The sequence below is a fragment of the Anopheles coluzzii genome, chromosome 2, assembly GCF_943734685.1.
Source record: "Anopheles coluzzii chromosome 2, AcolN3, whole genome shotgun sequence".
Lineage (NCBI taxonomy): Eukaryota > Metazoa > Arthropoda > Insecta > Diptera > Culicidae > Anopheles > Anopheles coluzzii.
In genome coordinates this window covers 28,911,168-28,935,351 of record NC_064670.1, presented here as the reverse complement: position 1 = coordinate 28,935,351, position 24,184 = coordinate 28,911,168, and the positions used below count along the sequence as shown (strand labels likewise).

The following is a 24,184-nucleotide window of genomic DNA, read 5'->3' as shown; positions in this document are numbered from 1 at the left end:
CTCCAGCACTCATTTTGGGACCAAACCCCAGATGATGAGCAATCGGTGCCACCAACAGCAGACACACGCTATGGGAAAATAAGATCATTTTTGCGTGTTTTTTGTTGCCCGTATCGTGCCTGTCAACGAACCCATCTTTCTCATCGGTCGGTTGCCGCTATGATGCGGTTGCCGTACTGTACCCTGAAAAGAAGGGAGTTTTGTCTTGGTAATGATCAATCTTTACCACAAACCTTTACACTAAAAGCACACCCACCCAGTTCAACCGATTCAAGGTGCCAAAGCCGAAGAAAACTGGAACGCATCATCTCAATTGCCATTTCACCTTCACATGTCATTTCACACGTCACAGTGAAGCGGTGATGAATCGAGCGGTTGCGTTGCGAAAAGCATCCCACAGCGTTTCGATTCGATCGACTTGTGGTCTCGTTGGTCAATATATACAATTTGTGTTGCTTCGTGTTGTTTTATGTTTCTTCTCCTTTCGGCATCAATTTGCTGTTAAATAACATGACATTTTAGGTCGAAATGTCACGGCTGTGTGTAGTGGCATCCGGGCAGAAAGCGATATTGCTGACCATACACCGAAACACACGCACGCACGCACACACTAATGAGTGAACAATTTTGGACGGATTTTGTAAAATTGCTCATTTTTTTAATGCCCACAAATATTGCAAAACAATACCACCCCGCTCTTTGAAAAGTCCAAAAACAAAAACGATCGCGGTTGGTTCACACCGTTCTCGGCGCGTGTATTGCTGCGCCTGGTGCAATAAGCCATCATCTTGGCACTTCTGATTGCCGGTTTTTTTTTTTTTAATTTCCCATCCCCATGAAGAGTCTTTGCATTTGTGTCAGCGGCTCCATTGAGTTCTTCCCTGTGAATCAATTGTTTGTCCTCTCGTTTCTCACGCCAAACACTCGGCTGATTGCGCATTTGGGTGAGGAAGAGATTTATGAAATAAAGTACATTTTTTAATATTGTGAAACCAGCACGGGGTTAAACACGCTACCACTGCTGCTCTGACTGTGACGCTGCACTTGAGGCGCCGTCAATAGCCATGCTCCAAATTCTGCCAGCAGCTAAACACAGCGACAACGCACGCATTGTGCGTAATCACACTCTTGAGCCCATCACAAATGCTTCACCGTAGACGATCACCCGACGGGATCGCGCCCCAGGGGGAATTTTTACTGACGACCCAAAACAAACAAACCACACCTCTCATGTCCCAACATACAACCCAATTCCTTTTGCAGTCATTTTCGAGTGGAGCTCCACGTTGCATAACAACGCCCGGAGAATGGGGGAGCGCAGAAGAAATATCAAAAACCAAACCATTCATCATACACGGCAAACACACACACACAAATGATGCTCCTGCAAGTAACGTGCATAATGAAAAGCCGAAACGACCAAGCACCAAATCACGACGTTCAACCGCCCCATTTCCAATTAACTAAACGGGAAATTGCGGGATGATCGTTAATTCCGATCACGCTTGTACGTACCGCCCGCTGTGATGGTGCCGCACGCGAAGCGAAAAGCAAAAGGAAAGCCAAATGCAGCTCGCACAGGTCGATGAAAGGATTCCTTCCCCGTGGTAAGCCTCTTATAGTTCCAGCTCGCTTTTATTTCCTTCCATTTCGAAATGGAATCATTTCACCTGAAGTGCAGAAAATGGTTTCTCGCAGCACTTTCCCAGAAGCGCAGTTTTTTTTTTTAATTTGAGTTTATATCTTTCCGAGCGAAAACACCTCGAACAGGGGGAAAATTATTTTATTCACGTTTAGCGCACTAGTACATCATCCTCTCGACTGACTTAATTAGTTGCAGCGTGTTTGCCACCACTCCAGTGCGCTGGCCCGAGTCCAGACTGCACTGAGCTTGGTTTTGCATTTTGTGCACGGGGAAAATAATGAGAGAGAGAGAGAGGTAGCAAGAATCCGTCTTTCCCACCAACAGACGGCTTACCGCAAAGCAATGAGCAGCGTAAATATGTGTTTTCCTCTTAAGAATTAACAATGGTTTCAAGAGAAAGACTTTGATGGTGTTTATGCACAAGCTGCACATCCAGTGCAATAAAATAAAGCAAACTTTAAGTGAAGCCATTTTCATTGTATTAACGGTATGAAGTTCTCTATAGGATCTGCAGCAGTCATAATGCGCTCGTATATTACTCAAAGAGAGCTTCAATCAAAACGACATAATACGGATTTGTTTCAATATTAATGGGAAAAGTCGTTTTCTAACGCCATTGCACTAAACCACCAATTGCGTAGCACACTGCTACAATCTCGTTCGGCGAACGTAATCAACGGACACTCCACCCATCAGTCATCAGGTTATCTTTCATCGAAATGGCAACATACGAGGCAGAGCATTAATACTTTTTTTTGCTCCTACCGCCTCCTAACCTAACAACGAGAGCAATGCGCCATAACGCATCATCCACAAAAACGACAAACGGGCAAAAAATATTTGAACGATTCTTTACTGTCATTGCTAGAGTAACCTGACGATTGTACTGTTTTATCGCACGTTTAACCTATCTTCTAGCAAAAACGAGTCCACTAGGTTCGTACTAATTTGCTGCCACCGTTTGGCACACCAATGGGAAATGCCACACAAAGAGCTTTCAAACGAAAAATGACTCGCTTTCCGCAAAAAAAAGAACAACGGTTTTGTGGGTATTTTTATTAAATTTTACCGATTTTTCGCTGTTATTACACTTTTATGCTTTCCCGAACTTCCGCGTGAGCCAGATTTCTCCGAACTCCGTTCGTACGTAATGATGACACTTCCCAGAATGCTATTATTATTATTATTTCGGTTTGGTTGTATTGGTTGTGGGTGCCTACAACCCGGTCGACAGAGAGACCTCTCTCCCGTCCTCCCAGGGTCTTTCGGGACGCGGATTGATTACACGCTTTTCCTGGCATACGGCGATAACGCACCGCTAGGCTCCTGAGAAGAACAAAAAAAAACGCACAACTCATTCACCCACCAGTCATCGTTGATCGGCCATTTTTATCGCAGCACTTTCTGGTTGGTTGAACAGTTTTCAATCACAACCAACCGCCGAGGTTTGCCCGGAAGTGCATGCTCAATACTCTTCAACGTCAGCGACGAACGATGCTGCAGAATTGAACAGATTTCCTTATCGAAAGCGATTCTTGTAATTTTGGCTAGAAAGCTTCCACAATTCCCATCCCGATGGCAATAGACTATTGACAGCACAAAACAAGAACAACGCTTAAATAGCTCCCAGCACGCCGGAAGGGTAAATGGATTGGAATGCAGAAGAATGCTCCTTCATAGAACCCAATAAAAATGGAACAAACGGCGCTATAAAAAAAACCCCCCGGCCAGTAAGCAGTAGCGCCCCAAATGGTGATGTCTGTGCTTACTTATAGCAATAATAATTTGTTTTTATTAAATTGTGTTAAAAGTTTCAAAAAATCGGTTCACAAATAGCTCAGCACACTGATTTTACCCATCGAGCAGAAATTGAAGAACACACACAGAGAGAATATTTAAAGCGGATTCTAGCCAGTGAGACAAATGCTTCACACGACAGAAATGTTTCACCAACAAACCAACAATAACCAACAATTGGCACCGATTTGCCAATTGTCCCAGCGGGAGTTCCACTCCAAAAAGTGCGGTCCCCGGCGTTATATAACCCATAAAACTGCTGAAACTGTTTTATTCCGACCGGAGTGATGTCCCCCATGTCCCCGAGAGAAGCGTTTCCTTAACCCCGCAATGGCTAGAACACCAACATACCGATGATGCTCGTTGCTGGGAAACATCTACAAAAACTTTATGCTTATCATTAAACACTTTCCGTGTGTATGTGTGTGACCCCTTTGGCACTCCGGATGTGCGCCGAAAAGGTCTCGCGCGTTTGCGTGTTATTTCTGGGGGGGGGGGGGGAAGTTGCTGTTGGGGACTTGGCCATTTCATTCCGTTATTATTCCGCCCAGCGGTGTAAAAGTGAAATTGAATTTGTGTTGTGCGCCCTGGGCGGTCGTAAAACGTGTTTCCAGAACGAGCGCAACTTACCGATCACCAGCGCCGCCAGGATGATCCCGTGCGCTTTCCACGACGCTTGTCCCATCGACATCATTATTGCGGAGTGAAATGTCCCGTCCACCAATGCGCCAAAGACTGCTACTGGGCTGGGTTCACTTTCTTCGGTTGCTCCTTTTTTCCTCTTGCTCGGGTTGATCTTTGCTCACGGATTTCACCGTGCGGAGGTTTCACTTTTTCTCACTCGTTAGCGTCGATCTGGGTTTGCGATCTCGATCAGGTTTGCACTTGCACTTCTCACACATGCAGCATCGAATGCACTCACTAGCTGGCATAGATTTGCACACAGGTGCACATTGACACTGACACTCACACACACACAGACACACAAATTCGATGCTGCAAACTGGTTTATTTTCCTTTTTTTTTTAGCACTTTGCAGCAGCAGATTAATGCTGGTAGTTTGTGAAATTTACTTTTCAAAATAAATAGAGCTGCCGTGTTGAGAGAGGCTGAAATTTAAGCATGTACCCTTTACAAAATCGTTCAATCGTACAATTATTTAGTCCAAAACAAATACGAGAAAAAAGCAAAAAAAAGGAGGCAGAGTATGATGGTTTTTAGGTGAAAAGTTAGCCGAAGCTGCAGCTTCAGCGTTTGTGAAATAATCATTTGCTTTGTTGTGGTATTCAATTTCACATACAAATTGTAACCATCCGGTTGGTTGGTTGGACATTTTGCTGTTTGCGGTTGCAATCACGGTATGTTGTAGCCTTTAGTTTACTTCCTTCCGGTGGTGGGATTTTTCATCGCCTTTATTTAATTAGATTCTGTGGTTTGGAAATGTGTTACTGGGCATTGTACGTTCTGGTGGGTTTGGCCTATGAAATGCATCCGGCTTTGCATCCGTTAATGCAATCGAAACTAACACATATGAAGGAAAATAGTAAAATATGGAAAAAAAGACTGATGTTTGTAAGCTAAAATCTGAATTGATTGACGCATCGCCTTCCCCATGGACGAACACGTTTTGAATCCTACCCAAAATGTCACGAAAATAGCGCCATATCGCTGTTGACCCTAAGCAAAGGTATTGAAGAGAAGCGCCTTAAGCAGCATGTAATCAAAAGGTTGTAATTCCTTTGCAATATGAAGCTCAAGAGTAGTAATATTTTCATTTAAATTATTACAGCTAATTACCTAGCTAATTAAAACACGCTATTGTGTGGATCACTTGCACCAAGCCCACCGTCTATGTTCGGTAACCGATTCTTTGTACAGTGCAAAAATACTACGCAACACAGTAGCAGCAGCAATGAAAATATTACACAAAGCAGCTCGCCTGAGCTGTGTCCTTTTATCGCAAAACAATCGGAAAATCTGCTCCGCGCTACAATCACGTGATAGACAAACAAGTAACACCGCTTACTTTTTACAAATCTCCGCTTCCCTTTAGCTCCCTTACTAAGACTAATGCTTTCGCATTCGCTTTGTCACCAACGACCGGAAGAAAGTAAACAAGCCGCTTATCATCGCGCCATGAGGAACCTAATAGAACAACGATCAAACGTCTCGATTTCCCACAAAGGTATTAAAAACACAACATACACACATTCGAATAGACAGACACACGAAGGCCCATATTGTGCCGCAGTGACTCAGTTATTAGCCACAGCAGAGAGAGAGAGAGAGAGAAAAAACAAGGAAATGTCTGCGGAAAGGTGAGGATGATTTTTCTTCACTCAATTTAAACTACAGTGACCGCTGAGATGCGAACCGAGGACAAACGAAACCAGGGTAAGGAAAGGGCCAGCTTCCAATCCGATTACTGCCGAGACTAAGAAGAGCTTACAAAGATGGTTGGCCGCGTTTGCCCATCCCGCCCAGCGCATCAGGAAAATGTCACACGGTCCGTCATTTTCACTGGCCAGCCGATGTGTGTGTGTATGTGTGCGTTTGTTAATGTCGGCTGTAAGCTGTTTCCCCCCCAAAACAGCATCTTGTAAGGTTCCCATTTTGGGGTTTGTTGGGTAAAATTGCACTCAATCCCAAGATTAGAAACGGATCGCACACAGTATCACACACACACACACGGACAGTTCACTACAGCATTAACAGAACAGAACAGAGAGCACAGAATGCGATGTAGCCCGACAGGAGGGGGATGCTGGTTTAAGGAAGGTCCCGCAGCAAACCACGCACAAGCAACAGCAGGGTAACCAACCTTACGCGATGTTTGTCACTGCAGTGGCCAAAACGAACTGTGAACCGGGCAGCGCGATCGCGCACGACGGCGAGACCAGTTTTACCGACCGGGGAACAAACCCAAGGCAGGCCAGCGTGCGTCGTCTCGGTGGGAATGCGCGACTGTGCGGACCTTTGGTGGGAGTTTGGAGGGTCTCGCTCGCTCGCTCGCTTCTCTCACGCCTTCCATTACGAACATGATCAACAGCTCCCATCTCGTTCATTCCCTTACCCCAACACACACAAACACACAGACAGGCAGGCACAGGTATGGGCCCCTCCGGGCAGGCGGAATCTTCTCGGTTCCTCTACTTTGTCCCTTCAGGCGGAGAAACATGCTGCGGTAAACTGCACCGCAGGAGAAATGAAAGAGAACGGGGTGGCGCGGCATGAAAAGCGAATGGCCCGAACGAACGGATCGAGATGAACCACATCGTAGACACAAAGTGAGCCAGCCTGCTAGCTGCTGCTGTTGCATTGGAGCTGCAACAGCACGACGAACCCCGCCGCTGTGCTCTTTCAAGTGATCGTGCTCTTTCGATCTTCATTTCTCTCTTCCTCCTAGTCGCTTCCCCGCTTCCCTCTCATCAACCGAGTGGAGCACGTTTTGCTACAGTTCTGCGGTGCCTTCTGGTGCGGTGCAGCAGAGACCGAGAAGCCCGACTTGCTGGTTTGGGTCCACTCCACGATGAGCGTGGCGACGTTTGGATTTTTTTTAAAGCTTTTTGCAAATTTTCCCCTAAAAAACGAAAAACTAACAACATTTAAATCAATACAGCTTTCAGCATTCGCCCCGGCCTTCGACACCAAACGGGGAAGCGCTCCGCTTATCTTAATTTGTTTGTATCTTAATTTCAATCTCCCATTTACACCAGAGAGTATGCCATCAGTTGTTACTTAACATTGCTTACCTTAAGTTTTCGGCACCCGAGCCGATTGACAAGCACATCGTTTTAAAAAAAATGCTTTTCTTACGGCTCCAAAAACGGCTCCAACGATGAGCCCACACCAGAAGCCGGACGGAGAGAGAGAAAGAGAGAGAGAGAGAGAGAGCGCGCGAGCGAAATAGGGAGATGGGTGTAAAGCTGCCCGCTCCTCTTGCGTAACCTATTTTCGCACCGTTTTACGAATGGCCAAATAAAGCCGCGATTCCAACAAGCAGCAAGTGAAAGCGAGAGTGATGACGTTTCATGCGCCAAGCCACGAGTGCCATGAGCACCCGCCACACGATGCGCATGCACGAGGCAGCGCGAGATGCGCTTCGAAACGAGACGCTTGATTTGATGCGCGAGCCACTGCTTTCAACCTGCCAGCAGCCTGATATGGGAAACAGACAACAGATTGAAAACCAACGCGCGCCACCCGATGAGTCATATGCGTCAAGCCGGCCATTCTAAGCACGAAAGAAAAGCGCAAGGGGTTGCACGAAACTTTTTCCTGTTTTTTTGCGACTTTTAACGCACGATGGCATCAGTCTATTGCCGACACCTTGGCAAATATTACATATATATGGTTTGATTTTCTCATCACGGTGTACACGACATGGCGCCCTGCCTTCAGGGTTCGCAGCGAGAGGCTGCAGCCGTTGGGTTGTGTAACGCCAAAGCCTACCCAAAGCAGCGGCGGCGGTGCGTTTTAGTGCGATCTCCTCCAGGTTCGCTTCGCGAGGAGACCGCTGTTTGGCGCGTTTTTGGGAGGGCGCGTCGTTAAGATCATTTACATAATCATGCAACCCAAACACGACCCCCTTCCCCTATTGCTAAGCAAAAAAATAATCAATTTCGATCCCTTCCGGTTTCCGCGGGCGGGGAGTAGTAGCGTTTTGCACAAAGCACGACTGCAACCCGGCAAACGGGCTCCTCTCCGGGGGCAGTAGCACGGCCAAACGGCAGTCTTGGGGTCGCGGTGTGTCTGGCGCGTGAGGCGCCTTTCTTTGTCGCTGCAACCAAAGGGGTAAATGGTTGGCCCGGTTCTTCTTAATCTACTTTTTCTTGTTTTTATGTTTTTTTGGTGGCAAAAGTTATATAACTTATTATGGTAAGCAACCTGAAGGAGGAATCGTCAGATTCCAATACCATCTTCGCTTGTGTTCGCAAAATCGTCCGGGGGATGAAGGGCAGAGTTGCCGTGGTGCAGGCTCGGGCTGACATTTAAAACTTCGGCCAACTGGCTGGCTGGCATGTATGAACACGAATGAGGGGGAGAGAGAGAGAGAGAGAGAGCGAGAGAGAAAGAGAGAGCCATCACTTGCATCAAGCACACCACCAAAGGCAGTAAAAGTGGGGCAGCTGTAAATATGGGAAACTTACATTTAGAATCCAGTTTATTCCCACACACACACACACACGCAGCCTCCTTCCCCGCAGAAGAGGAGGTTTTCTTCACCTTCAATCTCGGTGCGGTAGCTTCATTGCAACGAGCACAAGATTCGTCCGAAAATACCAAAGGATCGTGCAAAGAGTGACTTCAAGCGACGAACCCCGTTCGCATCTGACACCCCATCACGAAGCGATGGCAAACGGCGAGGCAGCCCTCGAAACAAGAATCCGGCAGTCGTTGTCGGTCTGTGTGTATGTGTGTGTGTGTCTGTGTGCATCTTTTCTCATCTCGATCATTCCCTTGTTCTACGATCCAACGACCTTGAAACGGTTGCGGCTGGCGAAACCTGTGCAACCTGTTACTTCGAGCCTTTAGGACTCGTGCTACTGCATGCCACGGATTTAAAAAAAAAACACGGGATGGGAGAAGGGAACCTTAGTGCGCAATCAAATTCCCACAAACGAATGCAGGCATCAGTCTGGAAAAACAGCATTCACTAATAGTTAAATTTCTTTGTGTGGTGTGTTGTTGCATTGCACGTACCCGTAAAAAGGTCCAAAGCAACAACAACAAAAGCAACCTGATTCTTCCTTAATGCTTCACACACGGCAACGGATACACACATTGACCTTTCGCCCTCTCCCCCCCCCCATCGGTTATATCACAGCGTTCGATCGAGAGCGCTCGGTTGCTGCCTCGCCGCAGCTTCTGCCGATCGCTTCTGCTAGCAGCATACCCCAAAAGCGCATGATTGCTTTCCTTTCGCGTGCCCTTTTGCCCTTCAGTAAAGCCCACCCACTGACCTACCTGCTCGCCGGCGGCGGTCCCAATGCGTCTTCGCTCGACGCTCTGCCCTTTGGCACCGTCAACCCATCGCCGGCGACGCGATCGATTCGTTTACCTTCCTTTCGCATGAGGGATTAGATGCGGTATACAGAAAGCAATCTAGAGGGGCAGCTGCATTGTGCAACATGCAGTTTGACGGTTGTTGTGTAAAAAAAAAACAAAGGTTACCGAGAAAGCCATAAAACGTTAGTGAAAAGGGAAAGTGAAGCAAAAAAAAAAACATATGACCAGTCAGCATGAAAGCGAAACGAGAAAAGCTGACACAAAAACACATATTGTTGTAACTACAATGTGTAGCAGGTGTGCTTAAAACTAAACGCCCAAACATAAAACAATCCAAAACAAAACCAAACAAAAAACACACACAAAAACCCCCGAAACCATCCTGCAGTGGCAGTTAATGAGGATAAACAACTCGTCACACGCGCTAAACGAGATGATCCGATAATGGCAGTTAAATAAACAGCCCCCGACCGGCTACCGAAATGGCGCCACCAACCCAACCCAATCCAATTAAAACTCCACTCGCTTAGGCACACACGCGCTCTTTTACCTTTCCTTTCGTTGTTTTTTGTTTGACGCTTGACGCCATCTGCAACTGCACCCCAACCCCAATGATCTAATCACCGGTAAAACCAGCTTTTACGCTTGTGTTAATCAACAACAAAAAATAGCACGTGAAAAAAAACACAAATCACCGCTACAAACAACCCCACAGGAAGGCACACACGCTTGTCTGATCGGCAGGGGGTCAATAATTGTTATGAAATCAACGCTCCCTCCCTTTGCCGGGTCGAAAGAGAGGTAATTAGTCAGTACTGCACACCAGAATCGATGTTAAAAAATCACTCATACGCACCTGGGGAAAGTAGAAGAAAGTCCAGTGTGCAGCTTCTGTGCTGTTTGCAGTCCTCGCAATCCTGTAAATAAATTGTGGATTGGCGTTTGAAGCTGCTAAACAGCTTTAATGATCGCCACTAATTGCAAATCGCATTGTACGATGCTGTCGACGCTGATGACGATGAGCAAACAGCAACCACTGTAAAGCGTTGAGCGTTGTGTAAAATTGTCCCATGGAACGAACCTGAAAAAAACAACAAGAAATAAAACTATTCACTAAAGTGTTTCAGAGAGGGCAAACAAAAACAGGGCAATCAAATAGGAATTATCTGTCTGTTGAACCCGCTGCCGGGGAATGGAGATTTACCTTTCCTTTCCATTTACCATTTGTTTCCAATTCGATTTCAATTATTACACGCTTCCAGCTGCACTTTCTCCCGCTAGTACAACACACTAGCCCACCAGAACGAATTGTTGTCCTCGTGGGTAATCTCTGCTGGCAGGTTTTAAACAAAGGCGCGTTCGCAGAAAATGCATCCAATTCCGGCGCAGTGATTAATAATTGCTATCACACCCGACGCCTTCTCGACCATTTCGTTCCACTTAGTTGCACACACACACCGATCATTATGCTGCCACCGTTGCGGATCATAATTATGACATGGTTGTCGCCTTCGCACACACATACAAACACGGCGGGCCAGTCACTTTTCCTTCCTAATCTCATCAATCAGTTATGCCACTCGGCTTTGAGCGGCCATTCAGCAGTAAGACGGAAGGCGGAGCAGGCGGGAAGGAGCGCTTAACGAGTTCGCGAACCATGTGTGTGTGTTTCCCCAGGCACAACCAAAAGACGGCCATGCCGGCAAATGATGATCGTGTCCGGTTGGGTGTGTGTGTGTGTCTGCGAGCGGGGGGATGAGTGCGAAATCAACCACCCGCGAATGACCGGACCGGAGCACGTGTTTTGTTGTGCATTCAGCGGTTCGGTTGAATGGTTGTCGCGCGAATGATAGATTAACCATCGTCCATAGTCACCCCTCTCCCTATTCCAAATTGGGGTAGGGGGAGACGGGTCAATGACTTCGGCCCGCCAGTTGGTTGGTTGGTGCGCGCGGCTGCAAGCACAGTCGGAAAATGCATTTAAATCAAATAAATCATCATCGATGTCTCGGTTCGGGTAGGTTGGGGGGGGGGGGGGAGAGAGTTAGCGAAGGGGAACAATTGATTCCTTGCACCACCACCCCCAGTCCAGCACACACCGTGAATGCATAAATTGTCTGGTCATCAAAAACTGGCAAAATGGTTGATGCACAATTGCATTATTCAGATGTGCGCGGTTTCGTCTTGCCGACCTTCCACCTCCCTTCAGAACGGTGCATGCTCGTGTTAAGGCGTTTTGGGCATCTTATTGAATATACATAACATTATTTTGTTACGTTCAGCTAAGGCAAACTGTGAAAAAAGTGCACAACGTACAATAATGCAACTTTCGCACTCAAAGGTGAGATATCGATATAAACCTGACGATGCTTATATTATTGGCTGCACTTGCCAAAGGCACCACACTCTAGGTTGCTTGGGCAAGATCAGATCATCTTGCCGTTGCGTTTCGGCTGACGCAAGCAAGGCACATCAAACGCGCGTGTGGGCAACAACAAACAAACAAACAACAACAACAAAAAGGCCAGCAGCAACCAGCGCAGCTTGCGCAGACACCTTCGTCTGCAACTTACTCATTCATTGTGCATTCAAAGCGCGTCAAAAGCGCACACGTACTCACCAGAGATTGGAAGGCAGATGGCTCAACGGTCGCCACTACTATATCGCCCTGTGCCACAAGCTCTTCCCAGCGTGGCTGCATTACGCGAACATTCGAACGCAGAGACAGCCTGCGTGTTTGCGTGCGTATGTCTGTGCTTTTTAATGTAATGTTTACTTGCTTCCCCTCTTCAATCACAGCCCATGGGCACCGATTGTGGGATTTCGCTGTTGCAAGCTGAGCGCAGCGCAATGTGATTAAGGTAATGTGTGCCACACAAAAAACCTCCCGCTCCATGAAAGACCGTACTTGAAGTTTAACAATTGCTTTCAAATGTGTGCCAACAGCCAGCGGCAGATTCGAAATAATTATGATAAAACATAATCTGGAAAATTTAAACCGAAAAAAATAAAAATAAATATTAAACATAAATTGTGACATTAATGTCAAGAGCCCACCGCTCAATCATACATACTGTTTTCTTTCAAAATCCCGTTTTCTTCGAACACACCACCTCCGGCCGATTAGTACTGCATGGTCATTTATTTATTCAATATATAGCTTCGGTTCGACGCGTCCGTTGGGAAAGGGTGAAATTGTCCACAAACTGCCACACACCGTAGCGTTCGTCGTACTCTTCTCTTTGTTATCTTAAACATCTACGATAAAGTTACCCTAGAGAAAATTGCGCAATTTCACCGTGAAGATCCTTTAAAAAAAATCGCGTGCTGTTCGTCCGGCGCTGTTGTACACATTCCGTGCGATGACACCCTAGGAAAGATCGTTGTCGACTTTGGTCCGAACGTTGAGTTTTTTAGTTTTTGTTTTTGTTTTTTTTTTGTTTTGTTGTGGTTTTTGAGGTTGCGGTTGGGAAACGCAACTAGATTTGCAAATACAAACAGTTGTTACGTTAAAATTTGTTGAAAGTAGCATACATCCTGTTCAGTGATCCACTTCCTAGACAAGTGACAAAACAGCGTGAGCACGTAATACGTGCATTTGCATCAGTTCTGTTAAGTTAAATTAGGCTAATTAAAAAGTTTGCTGAAACATCGGTTTGAAATCGGTTTTAAAGATTTCGATCCAAATCTTTCACAGTGTCCGCTATCACGAATGATCGGCGGTACCTTGCACTGCGTTTGAATAAAAAATGTACAATGTTTGCCTCTTCTTACTAAAAGTATGCCAAAATGTTGACTTATGGACAGCTGCGTCCGGGCAGGAATCTTCAAGCGAATGGAATTGTGTAGATTTATGATGTTTCAAAGTTGCAGCGCTCGTCACTGTGCACACCACACAGAGATCGCCCGCCATAAGCAGCAGCAGCAGCCCGCAGCAGCTGCACTGATGTGGAGAAAGTCGCTTAAAATTCGCGCCGATGATACTTATCTGGATCGAAGTACGACGTGACGACCACACGGTCGCTAAACTTGCGCCCAGTAAGCGCTTGCTGCGCCTTCTGGCAATCGACGATCGAGTTGAACTCGACAAACACCTTGCCACAGCCGGGCACGTCCACCCCTTCGATGGGGCGCGGGATTTCGACGCTCCGCACCACACCGTACTTGTTGCACTCCTCCCGAATGTCCTCGAGAATGTCCTCGTACTCTTCCTCGTCCTTCAGCTCATCCGGCGTGACCATGTTCAGCAGGCACAGCACCTCGGTCGGTGGACCCGACGAACCGACTAGCGAAAGACCCGGTACCTACGGTGAAGGGACGAAAGAAAAGGGTGAGCCAAATTTGTATCCAAAGTGCACATAAAGGCCCGACCGTCACAAACCTGAATCTGGACCGGTGCGACGACGGCCGCGTTCGAGTTCTTCGCTCCTACACTGGCACGTTGTACGATCAGCTTTTTATCGCCCAGCTGCATACCGTTCAGCCCCGCAATTGCCTGTAGAAAAATGTGGGGGTGGGGAGGGAGGAAGGAAGGGGAAGCAGTAAAGTACAATTAGCCGTGTGCGCTTTGTGCTATCATCTTCCCATCAGCCGTCACTTACCTGATCCGTAACCGTGTACTCGACGTACTCGGCAAAGGCATAACCTTTACCCAGCCCGGTCGCGGCGTCCTTGACCAGATTGAACGCTTTCAGTTGACCGAACGATAGCAGCAATTCCTTAACCTGTTCACAGTTGCGGGAACGATCGTACAGCAGCAGCGCATCGTAGCGTGGAGTGTTTTCGTTGGAGTTGGGCATTGAGTGGGAAACGGTGGGCGTGAGGTAACATGTAAACGATGGGAAGGAAGAGTATTGTAGGGAACGGGGATAGAAACGAAACAGAGAAAACGAACACATATTAGTATCATTGTCAACACGGGTATGTTGTGTTGTTTTTGGCGATCGAACGACGAAGAATAGACAAGATCAGCATCACGATCTTTCGCTTAGAAACCACCTTGCTATGCCTTTCTAGCCCTGCCACACGTACAAGTTGGTAACAAAATTTGAAAACAAGTTACAATGACATCGATTTTATCTGCCCAGCAGATGTGTGCCTTTCCGATCTGACTATTTCTCCTTACTGCGTCTGTTAACTGCTCTACTTCGGCGATACTTACCACCATCGATTGAGAAAAAAAGTACAACTAACCCTGTCGCTCTAATCATGATTTGCCACAAAACATACTTTCGATTGCTTTTTTTTTGTTCCGTTATCCGTTATGCTGACCGTCTTTCAAATTGCCTAACATTTCCTCTATTTCCTTTCCTAACCAAACAGTTATATCTACGCGCTCATTTGACGCTGAAGGCGAGAGCACGCTTCCTGCAAATTATTATAGGGAATAGGAAAGTTTTGTGGTGCCATTTTGTTTGTTTGCTGAAATGCACTTGCCTTGTGGCCAAACGTGAAACATGGACCCTTTGTGCTCCATCACTTATACTTTAGCCCGCCGGACCTAAAAACACCCTTCGCCCTGGGGAAACATGTATTGCCTACAAAAGAAAACCTCCACCACCACCAGCCCCAGGCGCTTTTCGCGTGAGAGGCTAATGCGTTTCACAGCTGAAAATGGTAGCTTCAAACAGGAAGATACGGTTCGCATGTTTTTTTTTTTTGTTTGTTCTCGATAATTTGTCACGCACATATTTGTTGTACGGTGAAGCCTGCAAAAAAGGGGGTACACGGCGGGCGAGGTAGGGGGAGAGCTAAGAAGGTAAGAAATGCCTAGAACACAAAACAATGCAACGCAAAGAGAGTAATGCTCAACGACAATCAACCGATGTGGTTCGCCCTCCGTTAGAAACTGAAAAACAAACGGCGCGAACATCACAAACGAAACCCCGACCGTTCCGAGCATAGTGGCCTCAAACCGAAGTCGGGTTGTGTCGGAGCAAGGATGGAAAGAGAGAAAAGAAAGAGAAGAAAAGAAGAGAAAATGGATCAGTTCTTGTTATCAGGCTTGAGTTGGAAACATAACAAAAATGCAGATATTACACACTGGTTGCGGTGCTCTGTCGCAACCATATATCGGCATACCCGCTAAACGATAAGGACACGCTGTAATAAGAACGAAATATGAAACAATTCTGCAACGGAAATAAAAATTAACGATCCTTTCAAAAGAGCGGTGTGTGTGAGTGCATGTTCTCTAAGCTGGACGACCGTTGCCGGTACGCGGTCTGATCGAGACGTGGCTGAAAACGTTTTATTCTGAAATGAAACGGTACGAAAGGTGCAGAGCTAGTAGATGCACCTCGCCGACTTTCCCCCGGGGGGGCCTGGTAAGCTGCTCGGGTGGATATGAATCATTAACAGGCGCGCTAGTATCGAGAGCTAGATATGCAAAAAGTGCTGAAAGTTTAAATTTAATGCTAAATACGGATCCTGTGGCGGTGTTACGCACACGATCGCACGGAACCACCTACTACACACCGAACTACCAAAAATAACAAGGATATCGATGATCCATGAAATGATCGGTAAGGGGACAGGGTAAGAAAAGGCATTATGTACCTGTGCTAGGAAAGCAATCGTCCTTAAAAAGAAGCTATTAACGTTTGGCCTGAAAAGAGCACCTGTAAATGGAACAAATTTACCGTCGTCAGATCGAACACACCCGGACGGGACCGTTCTGGCTCTACACACAGACGCTTTAACGTAACGTGCTAGGATAAAAAAAAACAAAAACCATTCTAAAGCTGAGTGGCGAAGCTAGAAGTGGCTTATGTGCCACACACACTGAAATGCCATACGGTCTTAAACAATCGCTAATGTTCAAATATCTCGTTTGCTGTATCGGTTTCGTTGCACCATTGGGGCGGTTTTGTGTTTGACAAGGCTAAGAGAAGAAGCTAAGAGAAAAAGAACGGAGAAAACGACGCAAGTAGCGACTAAAACCTCGACGAAAGATACTCCATTCGCATGCATTCTGTGTTCTTTTGCATCCCCGCAGCATTGGATTGGCATAGGCACAGCGCTTCCTCAATTACTAGAAAATGCAGTTTTTGGGGCTCGATTTCCTGCTTGTATGCAAAGCCTGCTACAACGTTAAAACACTTCTTCAACGTGCTCAAGCAACACTTACCTGGTCCTCGTTCAGATAGTTCGGCAAACCTCCGATGAAGATCTTGTGCGGCGAGTCCGGTACCACTGTGCTGATAACACCGGAGAATTTTTCTAAAACGATACCATCGAGTCGATTAGTAAAGAATCATCATCCCCAAATCCACGCCCTCACACACTTACCGGGAACGTTGACCGCGGCCGAATCAGTCATACCGGGCATTGGCTGGTAATCGTGCGGTCGACGAATTTTCAAGCTTTGCCCCTTAAAGTTAATGCTGTCGAATGCCATCGCTTGCGTCGTTTCGTCGATCGAACGGAACTCCAGGAACGCAAAGTTTTTGTCCAGATTGATCTGACAGGCCAGCACCGGGTTGCCGGCCGCCTGCGCCAACCCGGAAAGGTGCATCTGCTGGTTGAAGAACTCCATCATCTCCTCCTCCGTCACGCCGAACGGTATGTTGCCCACGTACAGCCGGCGCGCCTGGCGCGTAATCGTCGAGCCCACCACGGGCACGGCAGCCTGCGGCGTGTCTGCCACTATGTTGGCCGGAATCTGCCCCGCCGCCTGCATCGCCTTGTACTGTAGCGGCGTAATGTGCTCGAAACCGGGCGGTGGAACATCCCAGTACAGGGACGGCTTGCGCCTACGGGAACGGTGCTTCCGGTACGGCGAGCGGGACCGGGACGATCTTCTCCGTTCTCCCCTGCTCCGAGACCGGCTGCGACGACGCTCGCGGGACCGTGAACGATGGCGTCCACCACCACCACCGCCGCCTCCTCCCCCACCGCCACCACCACGACCACCTCCTCCTCCTCCGCCGCCACGATATTCTCGATCACGATCGGCTAAAAGTAAACGAAGGAAAGAAAAGTAAGTCGCCAGTCACTGACATTTGACGCGGAAAACGCCGCGAACGAGAAGAAAACTCAGCCCCAGACGGGAGAGCGCTAGCGACATATTGATTTTCGCTACACCGACGCCTAGCGCTCCGCAACATGCCGGAAAGCTTCGTCGGGCAACGGCATTAAAACACTGCCAATACTTACACATTCTATCTATTGTGATCAGTTGAACGATTTTCTCGCCGATGAGTGATGGTTTCTGCCGTTTTTGATCACTTTTTCGATGCAAAACTTTTATTTTCCGTGCTTGGGAAAAAGCGGCAACAACACGGTATTTGACACCGTTTTGGAGTGACAAGAGGACAACGCCAGAAAAGAAGAGGCGAAATCGAGCTGTCAAACTTCGGCACAGCTTCGGGAAACGTTTCGACCAGCTTCGTGCTGGTATAAAGCAGCAGCTGTCATTTGGCTCGTTCAAAATGACCGTTATTTACTTGTAGGATTCGTTTTATTTTTTAAGCATAAATAATTACCCGGAAATCAGCAAAGCCACGAGTTTCTCAATAAATGCTCCTTTCTGCATACATCAGATATTACTAATACTCTTCTTCAAAATACTTTTAACGTTTTATTCATTTCTGGAACAACTGGAACGGTCTCGGTCACGGGACGGGCACTTGTTTCACAGAGGGTAAAATCGATATAAATTAGTTAACAAAACAGAATGCACTGTTGCATTAATAGGATAAGGACCGTTAATACTATACAATCTTCCCAATAGGGATGTGGGGGGACTGGTTTGACGCAATCTGCTATTCAGAAACTCTGTCCAATGGAAACCGATCCCTGCTGGTTGGTTGATTGTCATTTGGGTGGGCATTTCGGGCGGGGATTTGGCAGTGATATGCAGTACTGGCTGCAAGATGTAGATTCAGCGCACCTTCAGGCACGAATGCTCTTCACGCCCTTCAGGTACACACTGTCACCTGGCGATGGCACATACTCGTTCGTGTTAAAATTCATCTCGGACGGGTTGATAAGAAACCGGTGCGGATAGTACGATAGCACTGGGCTAGAGTACTGCCCTACTGGGCCACTTGCGTAGGCGGTCGGAGGCTGGGGCTGGGGATGGCTGACCGGTGCATACTGCGGAGCGACCGGCTGGAACGGTACGAATCCGGCCTGTGTAGTGGACGTGGTCGGTGGAGGTGTCGGAGATACGTTGTAGGATGGTGACGGAACTGGGCCGTGCGGGGAGTTGGTGAGCGTTGCTGGCGACTGCTGCAGATAGCCCTGATACTGCTGATACTGCTGGTACTGCTGGTTCACTCCGTACGGGTAGACCACTGGGCGGAGCAGCTGAATGTACTGCAGGCCTCCGGTCGGCTGGCCCTGTGGATTGATGTACTGCATGATCAGCGGCGTCGTAGCTGTGGAATTTAAATGATCGTTAGTACGGACATACACGGGAAAGAGAATGATGAGAATGTTAGACCCAACATACCAGGCTGCAACATGTGATTGCCGGCGGACTGGGGCACCATCGCTAGATAGTACTGACCCTGGGCAGAGACAGGCGAGATGGCCGGTGCCGCCGGTTGCCGCAGGTACGGCGACGGTAGGGCGACATTTGGCGGTGCAATCGTATGGAACGGCGAGGCCACTTCCGGCGCCTTCGCCACGGTCGTGGGCAGCTTGCTCGCTGGGATCTGCACGGTCGGGGCCACCTGGTTCTGCAGCTTGCTGAGCGTTTCACTGTCCGGTGGGGCGATGGTATTGTAGCTCGTCGGTCCACTGGCAGGGTTTCGCACCTTGCGTGCATCCTGCGGCCCGATCGCACCCGGATCGGCCTGCACCAGAACGGCACACAGCGCCAAGCACACAAACAGCTTCATTTTGAACGGCACTCACAAGCACTCAAACAACCACTTTTAGGCACTCTGGAACGGTTAAAGTCACCCCCAGGATCACGGACACGAAATAGCGCAGATGCACACTCTAACGTTGACAGGCAAACAAGGGAGATTATGCTCGGTACTGCGTTGCTGCTGCACCACGGTGCAATGATTTTGATTGATAAATGAACACCACACTGATAGGTGCTGCGTCTTTTATACATGTTACGCGCCAGTGCGCCAGCCGCGTGTCCTCTGGAAGGGCGTGTGTTGTTCGCGATACCCATAGGGACAGGAGGGAAACAAACAGCTAATCACCCAGCAAACCACCGCACACTAGATGCAGTGCTGTTACCTTTTTTTCTGCACACCCTACCGCCTCAAGCTGGCGAGCGGAAAAGAAAACGTGGAAAAGCGGAAAAGCCACCACGACGAAAAGGGACGGACGGACAAGGCAACACACGACACCACCTACCCTGATAATGATGTGGCTGGTTTTGGACGTACGGTCGGGTCGCTCCGGATCCGGAGAGAGAGAGAGACAGAGTGGAGGTAGCACTGGGAACGCGAAGTTGCACTACAAGGAAAATCATACGCCAGTTGGCGCAACAGGCTGCCCCTGCGGAGCCCTTTTTGAGCGACCCGCCCGTGTGTGAATGTTGATTGCGCGCTGCGTTGTCTTAGTCACTTCCTTGCTGCACTCGATCCGATTCCGATACTGCGATATGCGGGAGTCCCCGGAACATTGAGGAGAGCGGAATAAAGCGTACCTTCGGCAATATCAAACCATCGCAGATGGCGCTGCAAGGTGTTTGGGAGTAAACATGCGTTGCGCTAATCATAGCGCCAACGAGGTCTACTTGGATTTAAGCCGAAGTACAAATCCAACTACCACGCGAACGGTACACAGCAGCGCTCTGAACTCTGCCACATTCGACCTAAAGCTACGCGCAATGTACCGCACGCCTCTACGCCTGGTGTTAATCGTGCGCGCCATTATCTGGATACTTCCCCGCAAACTCGCAGATTAGTAGTGAACGGGCCACGCGGCTCGGGCCGTTTGTTCCGGTATGTATCATCCGGTTTGGCGCGGCCGCTCGGTCCCAAGCGCAGGCACTAAGGTCCGGTATGCGCTTGCATTGGTGCTATGCAAATACACGCGTTGCTCCCTTGCACGCTCTGCGATGTTGCCCTCGCAGATGCATCTGGTGTTCGCCATGCGCCAAGTTCATGTCTCAGTGTAGCAAGGCTTGAAAATTATGTAGAAAGTAATCACACCAACAACGGCTAATCATCTCAAGCCCCTCGCCGAACGCGCTCTAAAGTGGGGGGAGTTACTTCCCGCTGGCAAGTTGCCGGGAGACCAGTACTGGAGTACCCACCTTCGCGTTTCACGCGATTGCATTCGGTGAACGGGACCAGGCGGAATGATTCCGTGCGATCGGTGATAAAAGTTTCAAGTTCATTATCCTGCTTATCGTTTCGGCACGGGTATCGGACAAACGGGCAATCGGACCCCGGGCTTTCGGCTGTATCCAGTGCTCGGTTCCAATGGAGCGGGCTACAAATTATTGGACACTAAAAAAGACACGCACAAAGGTATGGAATTATGTGGGCAGATCTTCAGTTGAAACCGTGCGAAGTCTTCCAGGCCTTTAGCGAACTGTTTTTGTCATGCCTTAAACCGTTTTACGACAGCAGGAAAGTAGCATATTGAGCATGAAAACTGAAGATACTCTACATACAGTGCGCAGAGCTACGTAACAAACAATTAAAACGGAACAGGGACAGAATTTGAAGCGTGAGACAACCAACCGCTCAGCAACACGCGCATAAAGTCGTTAAAATTTTATTCCTTTTTTTCGGAGTACATGAAATCATAATTAAGTACATTTCATCATCATCATCGTTGACAAATATCTGAATGATTCGCAACCAAACCTACCGAAACCTACAAGACAGACAACTTCCAGGTTCCGCATTCTCGTCCACGCAGCGCCTATTACGCCATTGCGGAGGAACCACGTGTTGTGGTACGATTTTGCAATCCCACTCTTTGCGAATACAGTTCCACAAACAGTGCTTCCGGTACGGCTCCTAAAGTAGGGTAAACAAGACACCAAGCCAAGCTCGTGGTTGTTCGAGTGTCACACATGGGGTCGTCTTTTGGTCACAAGCCTTGTGGAGCGATGATTGTGCGTGCTGTATCGAACGGCGTTGCGAAGGCAAAAGAAAAAATAAACAAACTCGACCAAACGCAAAACCCTTCCGTCCACCAAGCACTACACCTTTCGCCCTATTTGCCAGCGTGCCGTCGAAGAAGGGAAAAGTCCAAAAAGGGAAACACTACAATTCCACCTTGCCCGTGTTGATCTGCTCCAGTGGGTACAGTACGGATCGACACGAGTTGGAAGAAAAACAGTGCAAAAACACACACTTATAGTGCATAGCGAGCGGATGAATGAATGGTATGGCAAGAGCACCCTGCACCCTGCATGTGTCGGTCACACCGGTGACCGGTTTGCAGTGTGGCCTCTTGCTACGAATTTGTCAAAAATGGGAATTATCTGATTGCATCACACACCACGCTGCTGCTGCTGCTGCTGCTGCTGCTGCTACAGCTCGATCACGCCTGGCGACGATCGTGCAGATTCGTCCAACGCCGTTTCCTCCCGGTAGTGAATCGAATGCTGCCCGTGCAGCAACACAGATATGCCGTGTTACCACCTTTTTTCCCGCGTGTGTAAGCGCATGTTTTGCTTTCGCTCTCGTTTGCGGGCGCTTTTCCGCCCCAGTTCCGGGGCTCGCGCGATCATCGCGCCGCGCTTGTTGGATATATGGTGACGACGGGCGTTTGTCGATCGGTGTCGGTATGTTTTTTTTTCGCTGTTCGAGCTAATAACGACAGTAATTACATTACGCTTGCCCGCTAACATAATCTTTCACCGTGTGGCTCCGTAGTACCGTCTCCGGCTTGGGCTTGGGAAGGAAAGGGATTGTAATCATCTTCGCTAATCCCGGTTATTGTACCAACGGAGATGTAGACCTCCTCAGATCAGGTTGGAGCTTGCTTTTTGATTTCTTCTCTCCCGTAGCTTAGATAGGTAAGCTGACAGCCAGACGGAAGGGTTTTGTTGGTAGATCAATGTTGAGTTTTGTGTACGATCGTTTCATGCAGATCAACAAATCCTAGTGCGTCTTGTTAGTGCAGTAATGCCGATGTTGGGAAGCTAATTTACAAGCCGCTTTGAATTTTAAAAGCTTTCCACACACACAAGTCACCTTTCTTTCACCATGCTATTTTTTAGTGCACAGTGAGAGGTGTGCCACGTGCTGCGTAATTAGAGCAATCACCACGCCGGCACAAAGACCGGCACTCTTGAGCATATGAGCAAATGGCTCGACATACACTCGCTCGGATGTGAAATGCTGCTTGCCAAAAACTTCGATTGCGATGATGCAATTTGGGTACGTTACACGCTTTGGGTACGTTTCACCAGCTCTTACCAGCAACCGTGAGATGAGGAGAGAGAGAAAAACAAAAAATCGAGGCACCATCAACGCGACCTGCGGCTATGATGCCTTCCATTCGACCTTGCCCCGCTGTAGCTTCTTGACGTTGAAAAAACTCCCCAAATGATCAGTTTCGGAGTGTGTTTCCTTGTTCATCTTCATCAGATCCACTCGTGTGATGTTGGAACGCTGATAAACTCTCGGCATGGTGGGATGTTTTCTTGTTTGCGGGTTCATTTATATTCCATGAGAAAAGCCCACCCTGGAATTGTATTGTCGGGCAAGTTCAAGGTTGCGTTGGGGCATTGTTTCGGTATACTACGCCCCATTTTTTCGCAGATTAATGTCGTCCCTTCTACTGCTTGTTCCGGTGTTACCTTAGGTCACGTGGATTAAAACATTCTTCCAAGTGTTCTTCATCTGACCCACGAACATCTTGCGGCTTATGCAAAAAAAAAACCTTTCAAACGCTTTGCCATCTTCCGCAACGCGTGCGCAAAGTGTACATTACGAATTTCGACAGCTTATTATAAGACTCACGCTCATACACACTCCAAAAAAGAAGCTTTAACCTGCACTAGCCATTTTCAATGCAATCCTCTTGCAAAACTCTCTTCTTGTGGAATGCAGCCTTAACCCACGACCGACGCTTCATCTTCAAGGACGCACGGTTGCTATAGGCAGCAGCAGCAGCAGCTGCATCCTGGTCACGGCACCGACTTCTTGGATCATTCTTTTGCCCATTTGTCTGTGCATTACTTTCGATGCTCATCGATCACGGAGAATTGCAATTCCTTTTAGTCTGGTCTGCGCTTCTTCTGCTCCTATTGCTGCACTTTGTTGGAAAATAAAGGAAAAGTCGTTCATGAATATTTGATTCTGAGGTGTTCACTTTCTAACCTCTCAATGGAATGGTATTTTCTCTTTTTTTGTTCCAGTTCACTGGTTGGTTCGCAGTTCCTTTTGACCCTCAGGCTTTGCAGTCGAGCTCTTGAAATCTCCCCACAAATCCACCCTCACGGCAGTAAATTTCACTCCTAAACACTCCCCCTAGTGTTTGGTAATCATTGAACAATCTTCCATTGATCAATCCCTCTGTCTCAAACGAACGGTGTCGATTAGTGTTTAATTAGCGTAAAAATTAGCTCCACATTCATCCATCCAGTGTTACCGGATCATGCTGAACAAATTGATTGAAACTAATCCACTCTCCACCACTCCTCCCACTTGGATGCCGTTCGGATGAACCAATCTACATTGCGCGAGCGCGCTGAAGGGGGGCTTACGCACCACACGCGAGTGTCACTTTCGTTCGCGCTAAGCAAGCAAAATAACGCATCTCGTTAATATAAGCGAAGAAACAAAAAAGGTG

General features: G+C 48.0%; 3 protein-coding genes across 5 annotated transcripts in view; all 3 read right to left on the bottom strand.

The window, feature by feature from the left end:
* LOC120951792 (protein obstructor-E-like) overlaps nucleotides 1-6,632 on the bottom strand; it is a 38,920-nt gene extending 32,288 nt beyond the window's left edge. Inside the window, exons 1-2 of one of the 3 annotated variants that reach the window (XM_040370716.2) lie at nucleotides 6,264-6,632; nucleotides 4,073-4,571 (exon numbers count right to left, since the gene is read on the bottom strand). In XM_040370716.2, coding sequence (XP_040226650.2) covers nucleotides 4,073-4,136 — 64 coding nt within the window. In that variant the 5' untranslated portion in view covers nucleotides 4,137-4,571; nucleotides 6,264-6,632. The remainder of the gene's footprint in view (nucleotides 1-4,072; nucleotides 4,572-6,263) is intronic. The other 2 variants (XM_040370715.2, XM_040370717.2) reach the window with 2 other exon arrangements.
* Nucleotides 6,633-12,574: 5,942 nt separating this feature from the next.
* LOC120949514 (splicing factor U2AF 50 kDa subunit) lies at nucleotides 12,575-17,778 on the bottom strand. Its single transcript, XM_040366862.2, has 6 exons — nucleotides 17,609-17,778; nucleotides 16,742-17,407; nucleotides 16,581-16,672; nucleotides 14,053-14,175; nucleotides 13,833-13,946; nucleotides 12,575-13,755 (listed from the first exon to the last, which is right to left on the bottom strand). Exons 1-6 carry the CDS (start codon nucleotides 17,610-17,612, stop codon nucleotides 13,414-13,416), a joined length of 1,341 nt encoding a protein of 446 aa, XP_040222796.1. The 5' UTR covers nucleotides 17,613-17,778; the 3' UTR covers nucleotides 12,575-13,413.
* Nucleotides 17,779-18,019: 241 nt separating this feature from the next.
* Nucleotides 18,020-19,514, bottom strand: LOC120953316 (uncharacterized). Its single transcript, XM_040373129.2, has 2 exons — nucleotides 18,909-19,514; nucleotides 18,020-18,834 (listed from the first exon to the last, which is right to left on the bottom strand). The coding sequence occupies exons 1-2, from the start codon at nucleotides 19,297-19,299 to the stop codon at nucleotides 18,347-18,349; spliced, it is 879 nt and encodes a 292-aa protein (XP_040229063.1). The 5' UTR covers nucleotides 19,300-19,514; the 3' UTR covers nucleotides 18,020-18,346.
* Between the last annotated feature and the right edge of the window lie 4,670 nt (nucleotides 19,515-24,184).

Excerpts from the sequence above, each read along its gene's own strand:
- LOC120949514 (XM_040366862.2), bottom strand. Across the intron at positions 14,176-16,580 it reads ACTATCTGAACGAGGACCAG|GTTAAGGAATTGCTGCTATC; the intron begins GTAAGTGTTGCT and ends AACTGTGAACAG. Across the intron at positions 13,756-13,832 it reads TCGCACCGGTCCAGATTCAG|GTACCGGGTCTTTCGCTAGT; the intron begins GTTTGTGACGGT and ends CCTTCACCGTAG.
- LOC120953316 (XM_040373129.2), bottom strand. The coding sequence starts at position 19,299 with ATGAAGCTGTTTGTGTGCTTGGCGCTGTGTGCCGTTCTGGTGCAGGCC. Across the intron at positions 18,835-18,908 it reads CAATCACATGTTGCAGCCTG|CTACGACGCCGCTGATCATG; the intron begins GTATGTTGGGTC and ends TAAATTCCACAG.